This window comes from Myiozetetes cayanensis, unplaced genomic scaffold (genome assembly GCF_022539395.1).
Source record: "Myiozetetes cayanensis isolate MyiCay16 unplaced genomic scaffold, myiCay2020 scf5-8, whole genome shotgun sequence".
NCBI classification, from domain to species: Eukaryota; Metazoa; Chordata; class Aves; order Passeriformes; family Tyrannidae; genus Myiozetetes; species Myiozetetes cayanensis.
This window is the reverse complement of record NW_026087742.1, coordinates 34749457-34767755: the sequence shown is the minus strand read 5'-3', so window position 1 is coordinate 34767755 and position 18299 is coordinate 34749457. Positions and strand designations below refer to the sequence as shown.

The 18299-nt window shown below is 39.8% G+C and overlaps 1 protein-coding gene across 1 annotated transcript in view; it reads right to left on the bottom strand.

Annotated features, from left to right (window-relative positions):
* Positions 1 to 8610: 8610 nt before the first annotated feature.
* The window catches only part of TYR (tyrosinase), a 47359-nt gene continuing 37670 nt past the window's right edge, over positions 8611 to 18299 (bottom strand). Inside the window, exons 4-5 of the mRNA XM_050332322.1 lie at positions 17749 to 17930; positions 8611 to 9090 (exon numbers count right to left, since the gene is read on the bottom strand). Coding sequence (XP_050188279.1) covers positions 8867 to 9090; positions 17749 to 17930 — 406 coding nt within the window. The 3' untranslated portion in view covers positions 8611 to 8866. The remainder of the gene's footprint in view (positions 9091 to 17748; positions 17931 to 18299) is intronic.

Below are 18299 nucleotides of genomic sequence, written 5' to 3'. Positions count from 1 at the left end.
GCTAACATCTCCACTTCAGAGAAGTTCTTGATCTGTGTAATTGCAAAAGGTGTTTATTTATACTTAATGCAGGGTCAGTGGCAGGCTAGACAGAGATATCAGAGGAAAAAATTATAACTTCAAAAATTCTGATGGAGTTTTTCATTAAGAGGAATATCCTTTCCCATTCGCCTTCACCTGGCCAAATAATGGGATTTGGCAAAATGTGTTTTGGCTTTTGAGCTCTGATTTTCTGTCTGATATTTTGGAGAGTTTTTATGAGAAACAATATATTTCACAAATGCATTTTAGCAAGAAAATTAGGGAAAGGAGAGCATAAAAAATGGGGTGGTGGGGTGTATTTTTTTTACAAAACCTAACTGAAAACGCTGAAGCAAATAAGGAACTCTTTAGAGTGGGCAGCAAACAAAGTATTGCAGTCTGCTGTTTTCCTAACAGAAGAGAAAAACTCTGCTTCCTCCTCCCCACCTCAGCACTATATGGACATAATTAATCATGATAAATTCTTGATAACAAGGTGAGCAGAAGGATGGGCGATGGTAGGCAAAGGCTGCTCATGCTAATACATGAGCTTTTCTAGAGAGAAAACTAGCAGCTGTGTGCTGAGTAGCAGCTGTCTGCCTGAACCATGCACTGACCTTGCATGAATTTCAGTTATGTAATGATCCAAATCTCCTAAAGTAAATGAGCGCCTTTCTCACATCGTCAGTGGGGACATGTGAAAACATTTGAAGACCTACGGTGGGATCTGATTAACCCAACTTGGATTTTTGCGTTTCAGCATATAAAACTGTTTTAAAAGCTCCTTTATCACCCCACTGGTGTTATTGGAGAACACAGCATGTTATAGGCTGTAAATCCGGGTGCTGATTTGAAATGACCTGGCCTCCCTTGTCTCCTACAATATCTCAGCTGAAGAACCATTTGAAAAAAACAGTTACAAAATTGAGACCATCTGAGAAGCACACACAGGTTATTCTTTAGCTGTTCCTGATTCTGAATACTGGAGTAAAAGGATACATACCACATTGCAGGTACCACATTGCTGGTCCCTTTAGCCTCCTGAAAGTTGGGGAGCAGCTGTGCAATCCAGTCAGGCAATCTGATGCTTAGCCTTAAATATGCCCTAAAGAGCATTACAGGCATGTGGATGTTACAGGAGGGCTGAAGAGTGGCACATTGGAATAATTTGTAATCAATGCAACTTGGATAGTTTCTCCTGAAAACCAATAATCATTTTTGTAAGCAAAATGACTTAAAATAATCTGCATTTCTCATCCATTTCCCTTATTAAAACTCCTCCCAAATTTAATACTTATGAATTTAATGCCTCCATGATTTATCATTTCTCTTTCTGGTTTCTTGTTTAGCTTATACAAAAGCTTTAAACTGAGCTTAATAACTGCACTTTCTAATCTGAAATTGTGCATTATGAACTGATGACTGATGGTCTGAATTACCAGCAGCTTGTCCTATCTTCCCCCCAAAACTGTTCTTCTGGTTTTCACAAAAATTAATTTTGTTAGGCCAAAGTTTCTTCTCTCTCTACAAATTAATTTTCCAAACAAATTTTCCTATAACTTTTTATAGTAGTGTCTTCCTGTAGAAGAATGTCAGCTTAATTGGGATGACTGCAGAGATTTCCCAATCTGTCATCTGTACCCAGACCACTAAACACCAATTTCTAATACAACAGCCTCCCTACAGACATCCTTGTTTGGTGCTGTAGAGTACCATGGCTCCCAGGATGAGACAAAAGGCCATCATTTTTTAAGACTTGGTGTCTAGACTTCTGGATTTAAGCATATTTGTTCCACTGAAAGGGGACAGAATTTCTGACTAGAAGTAATCTAATTTTCTAAAATAGCAAGCACCTTTTCTTGTAGCTATAAGAAAGACAAAAAAGCCTCATTTTCATTTAGGCTCTTAAATGAGGATTGTTAAGAGCCTGATTCTTCCTTAATAGGAAGTTGATGCTTTGAAAGTCAGCCCTCTGGATTAAATAAATGGGACCACAGACTATAGAATTAAAAGACTAAAATTTATGTTAAAGTAGCATCTGAAGTCCATTATGGTGTAAAAGAGGACATGGAGTCTGGATTCTTTGGTGGTCTGTATCTTCCATGGTCACTGTGGCATTAATTGACAGGATCAAAGTTAAAACAAATTCCTGCTATTCTGATTTGAGAAATCTTGTGTTCACTTGTTCTTGATATAAATGACTGTAATGTCATCCAGATAAAATGGTAGCTGGGAAAAGAACATAGGGTTTATCCACACACATGCACACATGTTATACAACTTTTACTACTATTGCAAGTATACAGTTATTTGAGTATTTATATTTTTGCCATGAATGTATGTATTTTTCTATCAGCTAATGGATGTAGCTGTGTAACTCTGCAATGTGGTGCTTCAATTTAAAAAAAAAAAATCACATTTTCTCATAATTACACTATTAAATATTTCTGTATACAGATACTGTCATCTTGATAATGTGGTGTTTTTCAAGCTAACTGTGTATATATTTCATTTTGTACAGCCAGGTTGTCTGACAATGAAATCAGTCTGTAGTAAATTAAGCAGAGCACCATTAATGGACCACCTGCCAATTCCCCCATAAATTTATGAGAAGACAGTCCAGACCTTCAAGATCTTAGTAGCAGATCTTCCTGACATGCAATTGTATTCAATGCAACTGAATCAAAACAGAAGCATTTTAACATTGTTATGATTAAAGGAAAACATGTGAAATGTTGTCAACAGTATGTAATCCACCTGAAAATGCCTTATTTTCTTATTATTGCCTGAGAATGTTTTTTCTTTAGTAGAAAATAATGAAGAAAAGCAGGGATGTGTTTTTATACATCCAAGTTCCTTTAAAATCAGTGTGACACACTCAGACAGCAATCATGTAGGTACCATGCCTGTCATTACCACTGCTATACCAGCCTCAAAACTGTGGGACCATCCCACCACTGAACCCACAGGGATCCCTTTTCTAGATGAATAAAACAATGCAATCTGGGGTGATAGCAGAGGGAATCAAGTTGCATGGAGATAATCTGAAGTGCCAAGCCACAGTGAGAGTCCAGAATTTATGTTTATTGCCAAATTCTTATTTCAAAGAGGTTTGGTTTGGTTTTTTTTCTATATGGGGAAAGTACTAGTTTTTCTACATATTTTATTAATCAATCAGATTTCTAGAATTTTTTTGGCATCTTGTGAATTCTGCATAACTGATGCCCTGAAAAGGAGGAGAGACTCCCTGGGAAATGTCCATATGTAAAATGGGACATTAGAAAGCCTAATGGGTGAAAGATGGATAGGCAGAAATAAATTGGTTTTCTATAGTTATAATAGCTACTTCATATCTAATTCAGAGTTTATTACAAAAATTACAGTAAAAGGCTGTTTTTAATGACAAGGTCTCATTGCTGCCAATTTTCAGCTCACTATGGAGACTGATTCAAAATGACTTCCATCCCTACACATGTGTGTGCACACAGATGGTGAATTACAGATTTAACTCAATGTAGAGGCCAGGTGCTAAAAATACGAGTTTGGGTAAAATGAGGGAGGGAGAACAGAATGAAAAAGACAGACAGCTGCTCATTGTTTTGCCTTGAATAAAGGTAACTCTTAACTGTCCAATGAAGTAAGAGACCAGGCTAGAAAATTAAAAATTTGACACAGGTAACAACCTCTTGCAAAGGCCAGAGACATACAATGCTGAGTACTTTATTAGGAAGATGTCAGTTATTCTCTAGATTTGAGAATTTTTTTTCTTATGTGAAACATCATGGTGCTGATACTGCAGATGCTGTCCTGGATATTTAAACTGGTGGGATCCTCATCTAACAAGTACTTTTGGACAAGACTAACTTCAATGTCCGTGGGGTCAAGGTTTATGTGATCTACATACAAAGGATCTAGATTTTCAACCACCATTTTTGGCACTGATTCCGTCAGAATTAACTCCCCAGGCTGAACCAACAGCCTAATGGCAATAGGAAGTTTCTTGTTTCAAGATGCCTTGGCCAGACAGAGGAAAATATTAAGGTAGGGTTGAGTTTAAGCTCTGACCATTCTGATTCAATGAGATTTCATGGCAAGCACAGTCTCATGGTATTACCTTATTCCTAACGAAAAAAAAAAAAATGCAGGAGCTACAGCTTCCATTTCAGGGAAACATCTATGAAGAAAAAAGAAGTCCTTCAACACTTAACTTACGTATGTTTGAGTACAGAAGTAAACACCTTGAAGTAAAGTACTTTTACAGAAGTAAAAACCTTGAAAATGACCCTGAGAAGAAAAAGAATGTGCCATTGCATTTGTAGCCTGCAGACAGAAAGCACAACATCTCCTGACAGTGCTGGTGGCCAAGGAAACATTCAGTGACATAGTGCTGAAAGAGTCCTTTCCCTCCTTCTGACCCATCCAAAACCTAGGTAGCTGGTCCAGGCTAACATGCAGGGTCCCCAAAAAGCCAGTGGGGAGGCATCTTTGCAGGGCAGTTTCTCCTGTCACAAAATAGTTGCTCTAAGATTGGTGGAGTCAGTCTGTACCTGGCAGTGGTGTTCGCTTCCTGTGCTGAAGGAACCTAAACTACTCTGTTCAGAAAAGAGAAGCAACTGGGGTTTCATGTGCTCAGTCAGATACACTTCTGAAGAGGTTTAACTCCATGTTCTTGTCAGGCCACCAGTCTAAGCAGAAAAACCACAATGCTGGAGAGAACCAGCATGTGTTGCTTGTATAAATTTTGTCCTAGTTACTAAGATTAATATACACTGTACTATCTATTCCTGGCCACAGACCATGCTGACTGTTGGAAACAGGGCTATGTTCTTCCCTCCCAAAGCAGACATGGTCACCAGGTCACATGGTAAATGGGAAAAATGCTTGGGATATGCCTGCAAGTACGAAGGCGATAAAAATTCCCTTTCATCAGTTAGAGCTAATATGAGTTCTCTGTGATTAAGCTTTTGGGGAAAGAAAATGGGCTGTTAGATCCTCAGCTGAAGAAAAAGGAAAGGAAAAAGCCTGCCTGGGAATTGGTAAATGATCTGAGTAGGACATAAACAGACTTTTCACTAATAGGTCACAAATATGAATTACGCATTCCATGCTTTTGGGGAAGAAGGGATGATCAAGAGCTGGCAAAAAGTAGGATTTAGGAAACCTGATGAGCCAAAGCTACACTTTCATCCTTCCACACATGCTGAGTTGCCATAGCTAGAAGAGGGAGGCCCAGGGAACACTGGTAATCTGTGGAGACAACACCAACAGCTCAGGAGTTGAGTCAGAAATTACTTATTGGCCATGTCCTTTGCAAGGAGGTGAAATCTAGTAAAAATTACCTTGGTCAATGTGAAAATGAAATGTCACCACGGAATACTGCAGAGACTGAAATAAACTTGCTTAATGCAGTTAGGATTTTTCTATCAGAACAACTTTTCAAAGTATGACATTACTTTCCTGACACTGAAATATTTTGCACAATTGCATTTTTTTTCAACAAATGCCTAAGAAAACACAGGAGTTGCCTTTCTGCCAGGGCAACTACCCAGTCAGGGATCACTGCTCTGCTACAGTCTGTCCTAGACTGCCACAGCCATTCAGACTGCCTCAAGGCTGGACATTTGGGACTTTTAAGGTGCACAATTCCAACATATTCCTGCCATGTTCTAACTTCAGGGCTGGGGACCCCAGAAGTGTACCAGCTCCCACAGAAGACTGCCTGGGAAGCCCCTGGGAGCTTATGGGATTTTCGCTCTCCCTCCATAGACTGACTGGGTCTTAATATCTCAAAGTCACTGCAATTGCCACCATTTTTATGTCCAAAGATCTCCATCTGCCCAGTGCAGCCGAGTGAGAACAGGGAGTCTGGAATTCCCAGGCAATCATGCCACTTAGGCTTCTGTGAACAGTTATTGAATAAAAAGCACTTCTTATTTTTTACTCTGTCCCCAAATATTTCCTTTTCAAATTTGCTCTGTTAACTTTTCTCATATTTGTTCAGAAGAATTTTTCAGAATAAGAATGACATAATCATTTAAAATATTTTAGCCAGCCCATTGTTATCAAACACAACAAGCAAGGTTTTAGAAAAATCACTGAGGAGCAAAATATTCTTTTCACTGTGTACCTATCAGAGGGGTTTTATTTCCCATTTTGTTAGTTGAAGTAGTCCAGAGGAATTAAACAAATAGATAATAGCTGTGGAATTTGAGTGAAGTCCTCAAATAGGCTGAATAAAAATATCCTGGCTTGTATAAAATACACATTAAAAGCTTTAACTGACCATTTGAGATACTCTCATAGTATAATTCCTTTTCTCCTGCTTATGCCTCAGTTCCAAGAAACGTTTGTGCTTGTTTTTAATACTTAAATGAGATACTGGAGAGCGCTCATCTAGTAGTATCTCAGATCAAGGGTCAGAAGCCATACAAAAAAACCCAGTTCTTGGAATTAAGACCAGAGTTTTTCAAGTAGAACAGCTTCATTTAGCAAAAGGCCTACAGTTTGGTGAGTCAGAGGAGATTTTAGCCTGTGCCTTCCTTAATCAGGGCAGTGGAGTAGATCACCAGGTATTGGTCAGGGTGTAGACCTTTCCTTCTATTGCTAGCATAATACACTGGTAGTTTTATTCCCACCTTCCATTTTTCCCTGGTTTTGTGACTATTACTGTTCAGTCAAGGATAGTTAAGAGACTGCAAAAGTCCTTGTATGCTCCTTGAAAGCAGGATTTCCAGGGCAGGAGGGCAATATTAACACTTTGATGTGAAAAATCCTAAAGAAGCATCCACTGTAGGTGAACCCTTCCAAACAGATATACAAGGCCCTTGCTGCTTTATGTCTCTTCTGCTCTGTCAAGAGCTGTAATTTCTATAGTTCAGAGGACAATTCCAGTGCAATTGCTCTGAAATGGAAATGAGTCCATGTAGTTGGGCAGTTGAAAACTGTCAAGATAATACTCCATGTAGATGTTCACTGAAGGCATGTGTGAGAGAAAATAGCTCATTTGAGAGTTTCCATGGCATTTTTTGTCTAGAGGAGAGGATTCAGATCAATTGTCAAAGTTCATGTTTCCCCCATTTGAAAATGATGCAGGTTTTGTCCCTTCCTTGCTACTTACCTTCCCTCTCTCAGCTTTCTCACAGCTGCCCTGAACCTGCTTGTGGCTCCTTGCAATTTTCAAGCATTTGCAGCTGGGAGAGAGGAGTGAAAATATGTAAGAGAAACAGCCCTGCAGATACCAAGGTCTGCAGAAGGAGGAGGAGCAGGAGTTGGAGCAGAGATTCCTCTGCCTATGGTGCAGACCATGGTGAGTCAGGATGTGTCCCTGCAGTCCATGGAGGTCCATGGGGATACAGAGATCCACCTTCAGCCCTTTGGGGAATCCCATGTCAGAGCAGGGGGATGCCCAAAGGAGGCTGTGACCCTGTGGGAAGCCTGTGCTGGAGCAGGCTCTTGTGGCAGGACCTTGTGGCCCCATGGAGAGAAGAGCCCACACTGGAACAGGTCTGCTGGCAGGACTTGTGACCCCATGGGGAGGCCAACATTGGAGCAATCTTCATGGAAGGGACCCACGCTGGGGCAGTTCATGAAGAACTGCAGCCCATGGGAAGGACTCACACTGGAAAACTTCATGGAGAATTATCTCCTGTGGAAAGGACCCCATGCTGGAGCAAGGGAAGAGTGTAAGGAGTCCTCACAGGGACAACATGTGATGAGCTGACACAGCCCCCATTCTCTGTCCCCCTGAGCTACTGGCATGGAGGATTTAGAGAAATATGGATGTGAGCCTGGGAAGAAGGGAGGGGTTGGAGAGGGTATTTTTTTTTAATTATTATTTATTTTTCATTATTCCCTTCTGAGTTGTGATTGGCAAGAAATTAAACTAATTTCCCTAAGTCAAGTCTGTTTTGCCCATGACAGTATTTTGTGAGTAATCTCTCCCCCTCCTTATCTCAACCCATGAACCTTTTGTTCTGTTTTCTCTCCCCTGCCCAGTTGAGGAGGGGAGTGACAGAGTAGCTTTGATGGGCACCTTCTGTCCACCCTGAGTCTAACCACCATACCCTTTTTTTGCCTCATGGAATATATGCATACTGAACACCCAAATGTCAGCTATAATATGAGCAATCATTAGGTCCAATGGAATAGAAGTGGGCATGGTGAGACTAGGTTTCATCTCCTAAAAATCTCCCAGCTACCCAGATGAATGCAAGGTAGTATAGAAGACAGCAACTAGTTGGAGCATTTGAGGAAAGTGAGAAGTGGTTTCTGAGATCCTTTCTTCTGCTGATGACATTAAATCCAGGGCAAAGAGGACATGGTAATTAGAGGGAAAACACTTCTATCCCAGAAGAAAAATGTGTCTATGGTGCATTCACTCTACTTAGTCACCATGTATTTTGCTCACTGAACTAAAGGGCTCTTTCTGCTCTTACATTCAGAGTGAATGTAGCACAGATTGTGCAGTCAGGCACCTCTCACTAGATCCATGTGCCAAACACATGGATTGGGCTGCAGGATTGGAGCCTACAATGGTGAAAGAACCAATAATAGGGAATTATACATTAAAACACAAGCTGATATGGTTTTATAGGAGCATTGTTTAATCAACCATAGGAAATACATGGCGTTCTTTGGGTAACTTGGTAGCTTATGTTGGATCTGGGAGATTTTTGTAGGAGTGGATCTGATAAGATATTACAACATTGGAGGTTACAAGAGGCTTGAGGAGCAAGACAGCCCATCCTGCTCATGCAGCACATCTCAGCAAGGTATTTGTAAACATCCATCAAACACTCCATGCTTGATTAGCATCTTAGTAACATGACTGAGTTACTGGAGGCCTCTAGAAATTGGACTGATAAGTTATATTGTTGTAGTCTTCACTTTCTATGAGTAAGGGTTGTATCTCTGAAGAAGTTCCTCTTTTTTTCTTTCGGCAGGCCTTAATGAGACCTGTGAGCACAGCAGTAACGATGCCTCCAACCACAGCTGCTCCAACCAACCAAGCCCAGATCTGGCGGGCTTGCTGAAGATAGGGTGTCAAAAAGTCTTGGAAAGACTGAAGGGCTAGAAAAAAACAAACAGAAAAAAAGGTCCTTTTAGATGATGCAAAGTACAGTCACTTTATGGAAGCTGTATAATAGATAATACTGGAAAGCTGAGTATAAAGAAGAACAGTGGTAGAAATTATCTGAGGGTACATAAATTGTTTTAAACAAGTGTCTTCAGCCCTTTTAGCCTGTTTTTCAATCTTCATATTAAAGGCAGGAACAGAATTCACCGTCCCCAGTGCTCCTTATGGTTTCATCAAAACATACGACACAAGAAGTTTGATACTGTATGGCCACAAGTCCTGTTGGCTCAGTATCCTGTTGGCAACAATCACTGAAGCAGATGCTAGGGAGAGTTTAAGAAAAAGGCCAAGCCTATTACAAATCCTTTTACAGAATACTTACCCAGCCTCCAACAATTTGCAGCTCAGGGATTTCCTGAACCAAACCTGGTATCGTTGTGTGTAATAGTCATTGGAGAACTTTTGTTCCTGTAAAGTTGCTCTTTGAACTTTTATCACAACTTTTTGCAGCAGTAAGATCCCTGCCGTAACTACATATTGAATGGGGGAAAAAGCTTCCTTTACTAGTTTTGAACCAGTCCCCTGCTCGTTTCATTTGATAGTTCTTGTGTGGAGAGTGGCAGTAGACAATTATTCTCTGGTTACTGTCTGCACTAGAAATCCTCCTTCTTTGGTGAATCCAGGGTAGATTCTCACTGTTAGATAATCATCTACCCTTTTGCTTTGCCTTATGAATGTGTGTGTCTGTCTCTCTGTTGTTCTTGCTAGGGCTTAATGAGTCATGACAATCCTGCCATACAGGGCTTTCCTTTCACAATAGAGAAAGATTGGAAAGGGACGGGTTCAAAACACACCCAGCAACCTGGCTCGACTTTGAAAAATAGGAATGCTTATCCCCTTGGACCAAGGAAGATTTTGACTCCACATCTCCCAATTATGACCTCTAATTGCTATTATTACGTAATTACTAGCTGGTAGGGAACAAAAAAACCACAAAACAAACAAAAAATAAAAAAAAAAAAATAAAAAAAAGAGCACCTCTAATGGGCACCTTCTCTGGGAAACACTATGGTGGTTTATTTTTGAATTCTCTTTATGCATCTGGACTGATTTAGGTGTACTCAACCATATTTAGTATAGTTACCCCCACAAAGGCTGTAAATGTCTACCTATCATCTTGCATTTTCACTGGTGCCCAGAAAAGCAATCCCATATATCCTCTTCGATCATGGTACTTCCGAGCCTATGCTGTTTTATACTCTGTGCTGTGAAAAGATGCTGCCTCCCTAGGGCCCGGGTAAGGGATGGAGCCAGGAATCTACCTGATCGGGCACAGCCCTCTGACTACTACTAGTATTCCAGGTGGGTAGGGATGAAATTGAAGGAAGAAATCCCATGGTTTAAAACGGGACTTCAGACACTGGGACATTTGGTTAAAGGAGCAGGTGTGCAGGTAGTATTCTCCTCGATTCCTTCAGTACTAAGGGAAAATGCTGAAAGGAATAGGAAAATTCAACAGATCAATACATGGCTAAGAGGCTGGTGCCATAAGTGGAATTTGAGTTTCTCTGGCCACAGGGTAGCTTACACGTCACCAGACCTGCTCGTGTCAGAGGGCGTGCACCTACCTCAGAGGGGGAAAAGGATCATGGCCCAGGAATTAGTAAGGCTGATTGAGAAGTCTTTAAACTAGGCTCAAAGGGGGAAAACCAGGATCACTAGAGATGAGTTCAGGTGCATCATGCCTGTGACAGGATATTAGAAAAAAATTTTTCACCGTTAGGGTCAGGTCAGGCATTGCCCAGGGAGGTGGTAGAATCATCATGCCTGGAGATGTTTAAGAGGTGTTTGGATCTGGTGCTGGGAAATGTGATTTAGTGGTTTAGGGGTTACAGTAGTAGTGCTGGGTTGACAGGTGGACTTGATGATCTTAAAGGTCTCCTCTAACCCTGATGATTCTATGATTCTATGATTTTGGTTTGCAGCACCTTTAAGGTTAAGCTATCCTTAACAGTTGAAGTCTGAATAATTTTTTGAGATGTAATTCAGTTTAGACTGAATATAGTTTGTCTCTACAACTCAGTTTTACTTTGGTGAATGTTTGGTGGCTATTTCTCTATCCCTTGCTTTCCAGTTAGTCCAACTTTGTATTCTGAGATTGCATTTTCAGGAGTCTGCATGTTCAGCCTTCTACTTGTATTCTCATTAGACATATAAATGCTATACAACACCAAGAATTGCACAAAAATTAGATTATTGATGTTTCAGAGTGAACTCCACAAACCTCTGGCTATGCTGGACATTCTCTCTTTAATCCTTCATTTCTCATCTGTCAAATGAGGACAGTACCATTAACATAATCCTTTTTATTGTGAATATAAATTAATATTTCTGCTGGACTCAGCTGCTGTAGTGATCATCACCAAAGGACAGTGTTAGAGGAAATATCTTCAGGATAGAATTTTAGAAGTGTGCAATAAATCATACCTTAGGCAACACGCTGCTCAACTGAGAAAACAAAAATCAGAAGTGAAAAGGGTTGGAAATCTGTTTCTTAATGAATGCTGTCTATGCTGTGTAGTGAATGAGGTGAGGGTCTGGGGAAAAACCAGTGTGCAATTAAAGATAATGCACACCTGGAGAGGTGGAGGGTGGGTTGTTCTTACGTAGACTTTAATGCTGGCATACCTTAACTTTGTGTGCTTAAGTTTGTAACTTCAATTTTTTTTTTAAACTCCACTCATCTGTGTTTATATTGCAAACATGTCTAAATTGGAAACAATACAACTATTTACAGGGTGTTGCAATTATGCTAAAAGGAAATTGATACATAACAGAAACTTGACACTGTTTTAATGTTATGGCAAAAGAGAATTATTAAAGTTCTATTCCTTGCGGAATGTGTCTGGAATATGAGGGTTTTCTAAGTGACATCTTAAATTTGTACTTTGTCCTTGAACCATCTCTCTCCTCCATCAATATTAGTTAGAGGTCTGACCTATCTTCTTCCCAATAAAACGTAATGTCACATTTCATGTCAGGCCCTTTCCGAAAAAGTGAATCTGTTTTATTATATCACGATAATCAATCATACATGTCCTCTCGCTTTCAGCCTCCGTCTATACCAGTTTTGTAATTAGCTCAAAGCCAAAAGCCACCTTCTGGCATCTAGTGCCTGTTTCTTTTTGCTTTACAAAAGAGTTTGGCATCACTATCATAAAGTTGCCATGGCAACTCTTGGATGTCAAGGGATAGAATAACACCCTATGATCTGTTAATCTGTGACTCTAACACAACAGTAAACCTTTGACTGTACTGGCTGCTCAACCAAAATCTTGGAAATTTCCTTTTCAAGTAGTCCATCATCATGATTCTTTAACTGTGCAAGGCCCAAAAGTGCAACAGCTGTGTTTGCTGATGACTACCTGGGAAAAGTGTCAAGGGAGTTGGGAGCAAGGGGACAACACGTAGCTGTTTTATTAGGAAACATTGTCCAATGCCAATCCCATTCCTTTCATATCAGTGTTTAGGATAGTCCTCCCTGGAAATGGCCATGAACATCATGTCGGTGTGTTCAGGACAAAACAAAAGGAAGCCAGGTTGAGTTGCTGCTTGATAGCTACCCTCCCATTACTGGCAGAAACAAATATCTCCCCTTTTTTCTCTTTTTGATGGGAAATTAGCAGTGACTAACCTCAGCTGCGGTCTTAGCATTCAGCTCTTAGCATGTTCTTGCTTCTCAAAGTGTGTTAGTTCTAGGTAACAACAACAACAACAAACTTCCTATTCTTAATAAATCAGATTGTTCTTTTTTAGTGTAATTTAAAAATGCCAGGCAGTCTATTTCATGTGAGTTGATGAATGTCATTGAGAGGGTAGTACACCACAACAGTGTAATTTTAAGGTGAAGCAATGTGTGTCTCCTGTAATTAGGGTAATAATGTGGATTTTGAATAATGATTAAGGAAACATACTATGGCAAATCTATCATTTTGTGGTAATGTCAAAACATATTACTGGTATAATAGATCCCAAAGATTAAAAATATCCTAATATTTAAACTTCAGGAAAAATTTTTATATATTTTAGATATTCCTTCTTTATAAACTGCAGGATGGCAAAGTCTTTCTATGTTTAATTCCACAAATAAGAAATAAAAACTCTGGCCAACCAGAAATAAACATAGAAAAATTCTATAATTTATCTATTGCCATAGTCCCACTGATATGTTTGCAGTCTTACAATTGCATTTGACACCCATTACTACTCCTAATCTGGGTAGTTAATGGACATTAGGTTTTAAAGCAAACCTTGAGGCAGCACAAACATTTCTATCACTTCTAGCTTGCAATTTTTTTCTTATTCTAGTGAGCAAGTTAATTTCTACCATTTGTCGTGTGTTTGTGTTTTACTGGTTGTGTCACTCTGGGAGTTCAAAAGCACTATCAGTGAGACTTCCACAGTCAAAACTAGGAAGATGAAGTAAATGAGATTCAGGTTATGGAGTTGGTTTTAGGACAGGGTTACTTGTCTTTGTAGTGATGAAAAGTTCACAGCTCTCACAGATTTCATTCGAATGTCCTTGTTTTTACAGCTTGGAAAGTACTTTTTAATGTCTTACAACAAGAAGACAAAGTCTGGAGAAGACTGTCAGCCATATTCCACTATCTTTGGACTGCAAGAGGTGCTGTGCAATGGGTGTTAGTGGGTTACGTATGGTAGAGCTACAGTATCTCATGGTGTAAACTCAACCTGCTCTCTTTTTTGTCTCTCAGTTTTGTCTTCTGCCCAAGGGGGATATCAGGAAACTATGACTCATCGTTCATCATGTGGCTGTCTTTAGCAACAGCGAGAATTTGGTAATTTCTGACAATGACTTTATAATTAATTTTTCAGTGCTGAGGTTGATTAGAGTTTTCTCCAGCCTGTTACTTCTGTGTAGTAACGTGTTGCTGTCTTGCCCACTCGGTGGCAATGATAGCCAAACCCACAGAATGAATTCCTGAAAAAATGGATTACTTTGAAGTGTTGAGAGGAGACAAATCAAATATTCCTGGGTGTATGCTATTTATTTTTTATTTGACAACCTCAGTTATCACTTGCGCTTTATAAGTGCTCTTTCAAAGTTTACTTATACAAATTTCTCATAAAAGATGTGAGATCTGTCTGTAGGATACCTGATGTCACCACACTCTATATGCTACCAGGCTGTTAAAAGCTCACCAGAAGTTTTCTACCTCTAAAAGGCTGTTAGGAAAAGAGCCTGAAGAGAACCAGAGGCCAAAATACTCTCTTGTCATCTTTTATTTAATTCAGAAATCTAACCCACTTCCCAAGCCAGCATTTTGATAGTATTGCCACCTTTAATTGCCTCTTATTCTTCTAACATCCACATTTTTTTGTGCATATGACTATTTTGTAATAGGCTCTGAGATGCATAGCACTGCCCTTTCACACTGGGGCCAACACTCTGTGCTCCTGAGTTGGGAGTTTCTCCTTGAGGGTACCATATTTGCCAGCTTCCACATTTTCTACTGACCTGGATGTGATTTTGCAATCAAATTGCTAAAGAGCCAGACATAGAAATGAGCTGCAATATGACACTGGATCTGAGCTCTAGATCCTCCTGCAAGACATGCAGGAGCAACCTGGCTTTCTGCATTGTAGTCACAGTTCCTTGCTTTGACCTGAGTCTCAAAGATCCTCAGTTAAGAAACACACTTACTTAGTGTCTGGAAATTGAAACCGATGGTTAGATTCCTGGGTTTATAATTGGATAGTGGTCTGTTTTTTAAAAAACATAAAAAGTGGTTTACCCAGCTACTCATGTAGTGGTAATCAAACCACTGCTGGAGTGTGTCCTGAGAAGGTAACAAAGCTGGTAAAGGTTTTGGAGCACAAGTCTTATAAGGAGTGGCTGAGGGAGCTGGGGTTGTTTAGCCTGGAGAAAAGGAGGCACAGGGGGGACCTTATCCCTCTCTACAACTACCTGAAAGGAGGTTGAAGTGAACTGGGGATCAGTCTCTTCTCCCAGGTAACTTCAGGACTAGAGGAAATGGCCTGAAGTTGTGCCAGGGGAGGGTTAGATTGGATATTAGGAAGAATTTCTTCATGGAAAGGGTTGTCAAGCACTGGAACAGGCTTCCCAGGAAAGTGGTCGAGTCACCATCCCTGGAAGTATTCAAAGTCGTGTAGACGTGGTGCTAAGGGACATGGTTTTGTGGTGGGCTTGTCAGTGCTCATTTTATGTTGGACTCTATGATCTTAAAGGCCTTTTCCAATATAAATGATTCTATGATTCTTTAAAATTATTCTCACTGGGAGAGGGAGATTTTCTGGGGAAAAGTCAAGACTGTGTCTGTAAATTGATCTGTTTTCACTTCTGAAAGAAGGAAAAAATATAGAAAAGGCTTAGTCCAGTCTCTGAAATATAAGCTCTTGGAACAGCTCTTGACAGAGTTAATTGTTTTGACAGCTGTTGCTAGGTGGTGCCGTTAGTCTTCCAAATCTTTTTTATTGATGCTAACTAGTGTTTGTTTTCGGTAAGTTGTGAGGATTGCAGTAGTTTTACAGCTCACAGTTCTCATGTCAGGGAAATCTGGGTGTCTGCTCTGGCTTCTGTTCAGAGCAGCTCCCCAGTAACTACACTCTGACATGTGCCTTTGACTCCTGAGGGATGGATTTCCATAAACACTGTGATCACTTCTGTTTCAGTGCTGTGGTACATATAGAAATAAATGAAGCTGCAATTAAAATCACATACTGTCACACATTGATTTACTTTGGAGTCGAAAGCAGAGCTCCAGGCATCAGTTTTTCCTCAGAGACACAACAACAATATAATTTAGCATTAAAATGCCATTTTGTCATTGAATTCTTTCCAAGTTTTATTTTCATGTAACCAGTCTCATGCTCTGTGTAGTCCTGCTTCGTATCTCCTGAGTTGCTGGTACTGTAACTCAAAATGGCTGCAGAGTCACGGAATCATCCAGGTTGGAAGAGACCTTCAAGACCATCTAGTCCAACTGTCAGCCCAGCACCACCATAATCACCCCTAAACCATTTTCTTTAAAACCAAAAAAACCAGGTCTTGAGAACAGCATAGAGTGAGATCTTGTGTGCTCATTCTTCACTCTATCTTGTCCTCTTCCTTTGCCTTTCCTCTTCTTCCTCATTTGGAAGATCTGTAGAAATGTTGCCTGTTCTTGAACATCCAGATGTTTGCTAATGATTTTTTCCCTTTGTCATTTTTCCCTATTTGTCCAGTATCTTGGTTATACTACTGAAACAATTATACTAGAGAGCTGCAGATTTCTTTCATTACACATAAGATAGTCAAAAAATGAGTTTTCTGGATGACTGTAAAAAATACAAGCTAGATTTTTACAAAATGTGGACAAACAAGCTAAATGCATGATTGGACAGTTTATCAAGTTTGCAGTAAACACCTACTGCCATTAGCTGATGCCCTGAGACCTGATATTCTTTTGATAAAGACAAAAATCAAGCTATGACAATGCTAGAGATGCTAAAATATCCCTGATGATATTGCTATATCATTATTGGACTTTCAGTTCGTAATTGCCTTTTAACTGAAGGGACAAGTTCACAGAATGTTTTCTGCCTCAAATAGGAAAAGCAAACATGCCCAGTAACCTACCAGTTCAGTGGCCAGTTCTCTGCAAAGATAACTGTATCCCACATCACAGGTAGTTTTTGGCAGTGTTGAACACAAGAAATGCGTCTGATCATTCTAATGGCTCAGTTCTATGAATTATTGGGCCAAAGTATCTGAGCAATCTCAGTTCAAGGCACCATTCTGTCTTTAAGAGAACTGAACCCTTCCCTAGAACAACAAAGAAATGAGTACTACTCAAAAGAAACTGTAAATGCCACCACTATGGATCTACTATGGCATGGTGTACCTGAGGTTCCCCATCAGCTACAGCCCCAAGGGCCTCTGTCCTCCCTTAGCTCAAGGATAGCCAGGAAACCCAAGTGAAAACTACCTCTGAACAGTAATGTATGTCAAACTTATCACTAAACAGCACAAAATTAATTTGTTTGAAATGAACATAATGAATTATTAAGTTGTGTTCATATAAATAACCACAGGACAAGAAAAAGATTAATAGATCACTGTTTTCAGTGCTGCACAGACCTTGTGTTGGTCTTTGGTGCTGCAGTGAATTTTACTGTGGGTATTTAAGGGATCAGATTACGTTTATAATCCAGAAAGAGACTTTTGAATCTGCATTCCTTCAAACTATGTCCAGAAACCTGAAAATCCCACTGGTTCCTGTTTGTGCTGCACTGTAACAGCTGAGCTGGGCAAATGGAAGGATCGAAATCCAGCACTTTTTCTCTCCAGTTCTGATCACCATCTGACCATCTGATTCAGATTCTGCTATTAAGAGGCTAGGGTGGATAATATTAATATCAATGACTGATTTTTGGTTGGATCTTTTCTAATAGTGTCATATGGATCCTGTATCAGACCAGAAATGTGAAAACAAGAAGGTAGAATTTGGGACTATATTCAGGAAAAAATCTGGAACAAAGGGATTTTTTATCTTCTCATTTGACAGTCATATTCCATGTCATAGGTAACAAATTTTACATTTTATATTTACCCCAAATTATAATATTACCTGGTTCTTGCAGATACTCGTAGTCATACCCCAACTCTCTTGAGGATTTAAAAAATTCTCCATTTCTGTAAAGAGGAATGAAGGGGACCATGTAATTTTCTCGATTGTGCCCAATTGGTGCATTGGCTGCTGGGTAAACTTCTAGCATGGGCCTGTGTCTTCTTAACCATCGTTCAAAAATGCTGTGGAAGAAAAAGCACGTCAATCAGTGGTAGAGATCAGCAGAAATTTTCTTCTTGAAAACTAAAAAATGTATAGGTTTTCTTTTGGGTTTTTTTTTGAATCCTGGGGATAGAGTTGCATGTAATGTCTTGTTTTTATGTGTGTGTAATGCTTTCCAAATTTGGAGTTATCTACTTCCATGCTGAGTTCCTATGCAAGCCTACAAAAAGAAAAGGCCTGCAGTGCTGCAGAGAGGCTGAATATGCTTTTAAATTCCATAAATGTAAATCATTCTCTCGCTGTGACCTGACTGCAATCTCTGCTCAGCCATTCACATGGTTGTGAGAGATAGAAAGAAATTGATTAAAGACCTCAGTCATTCCTTCTCA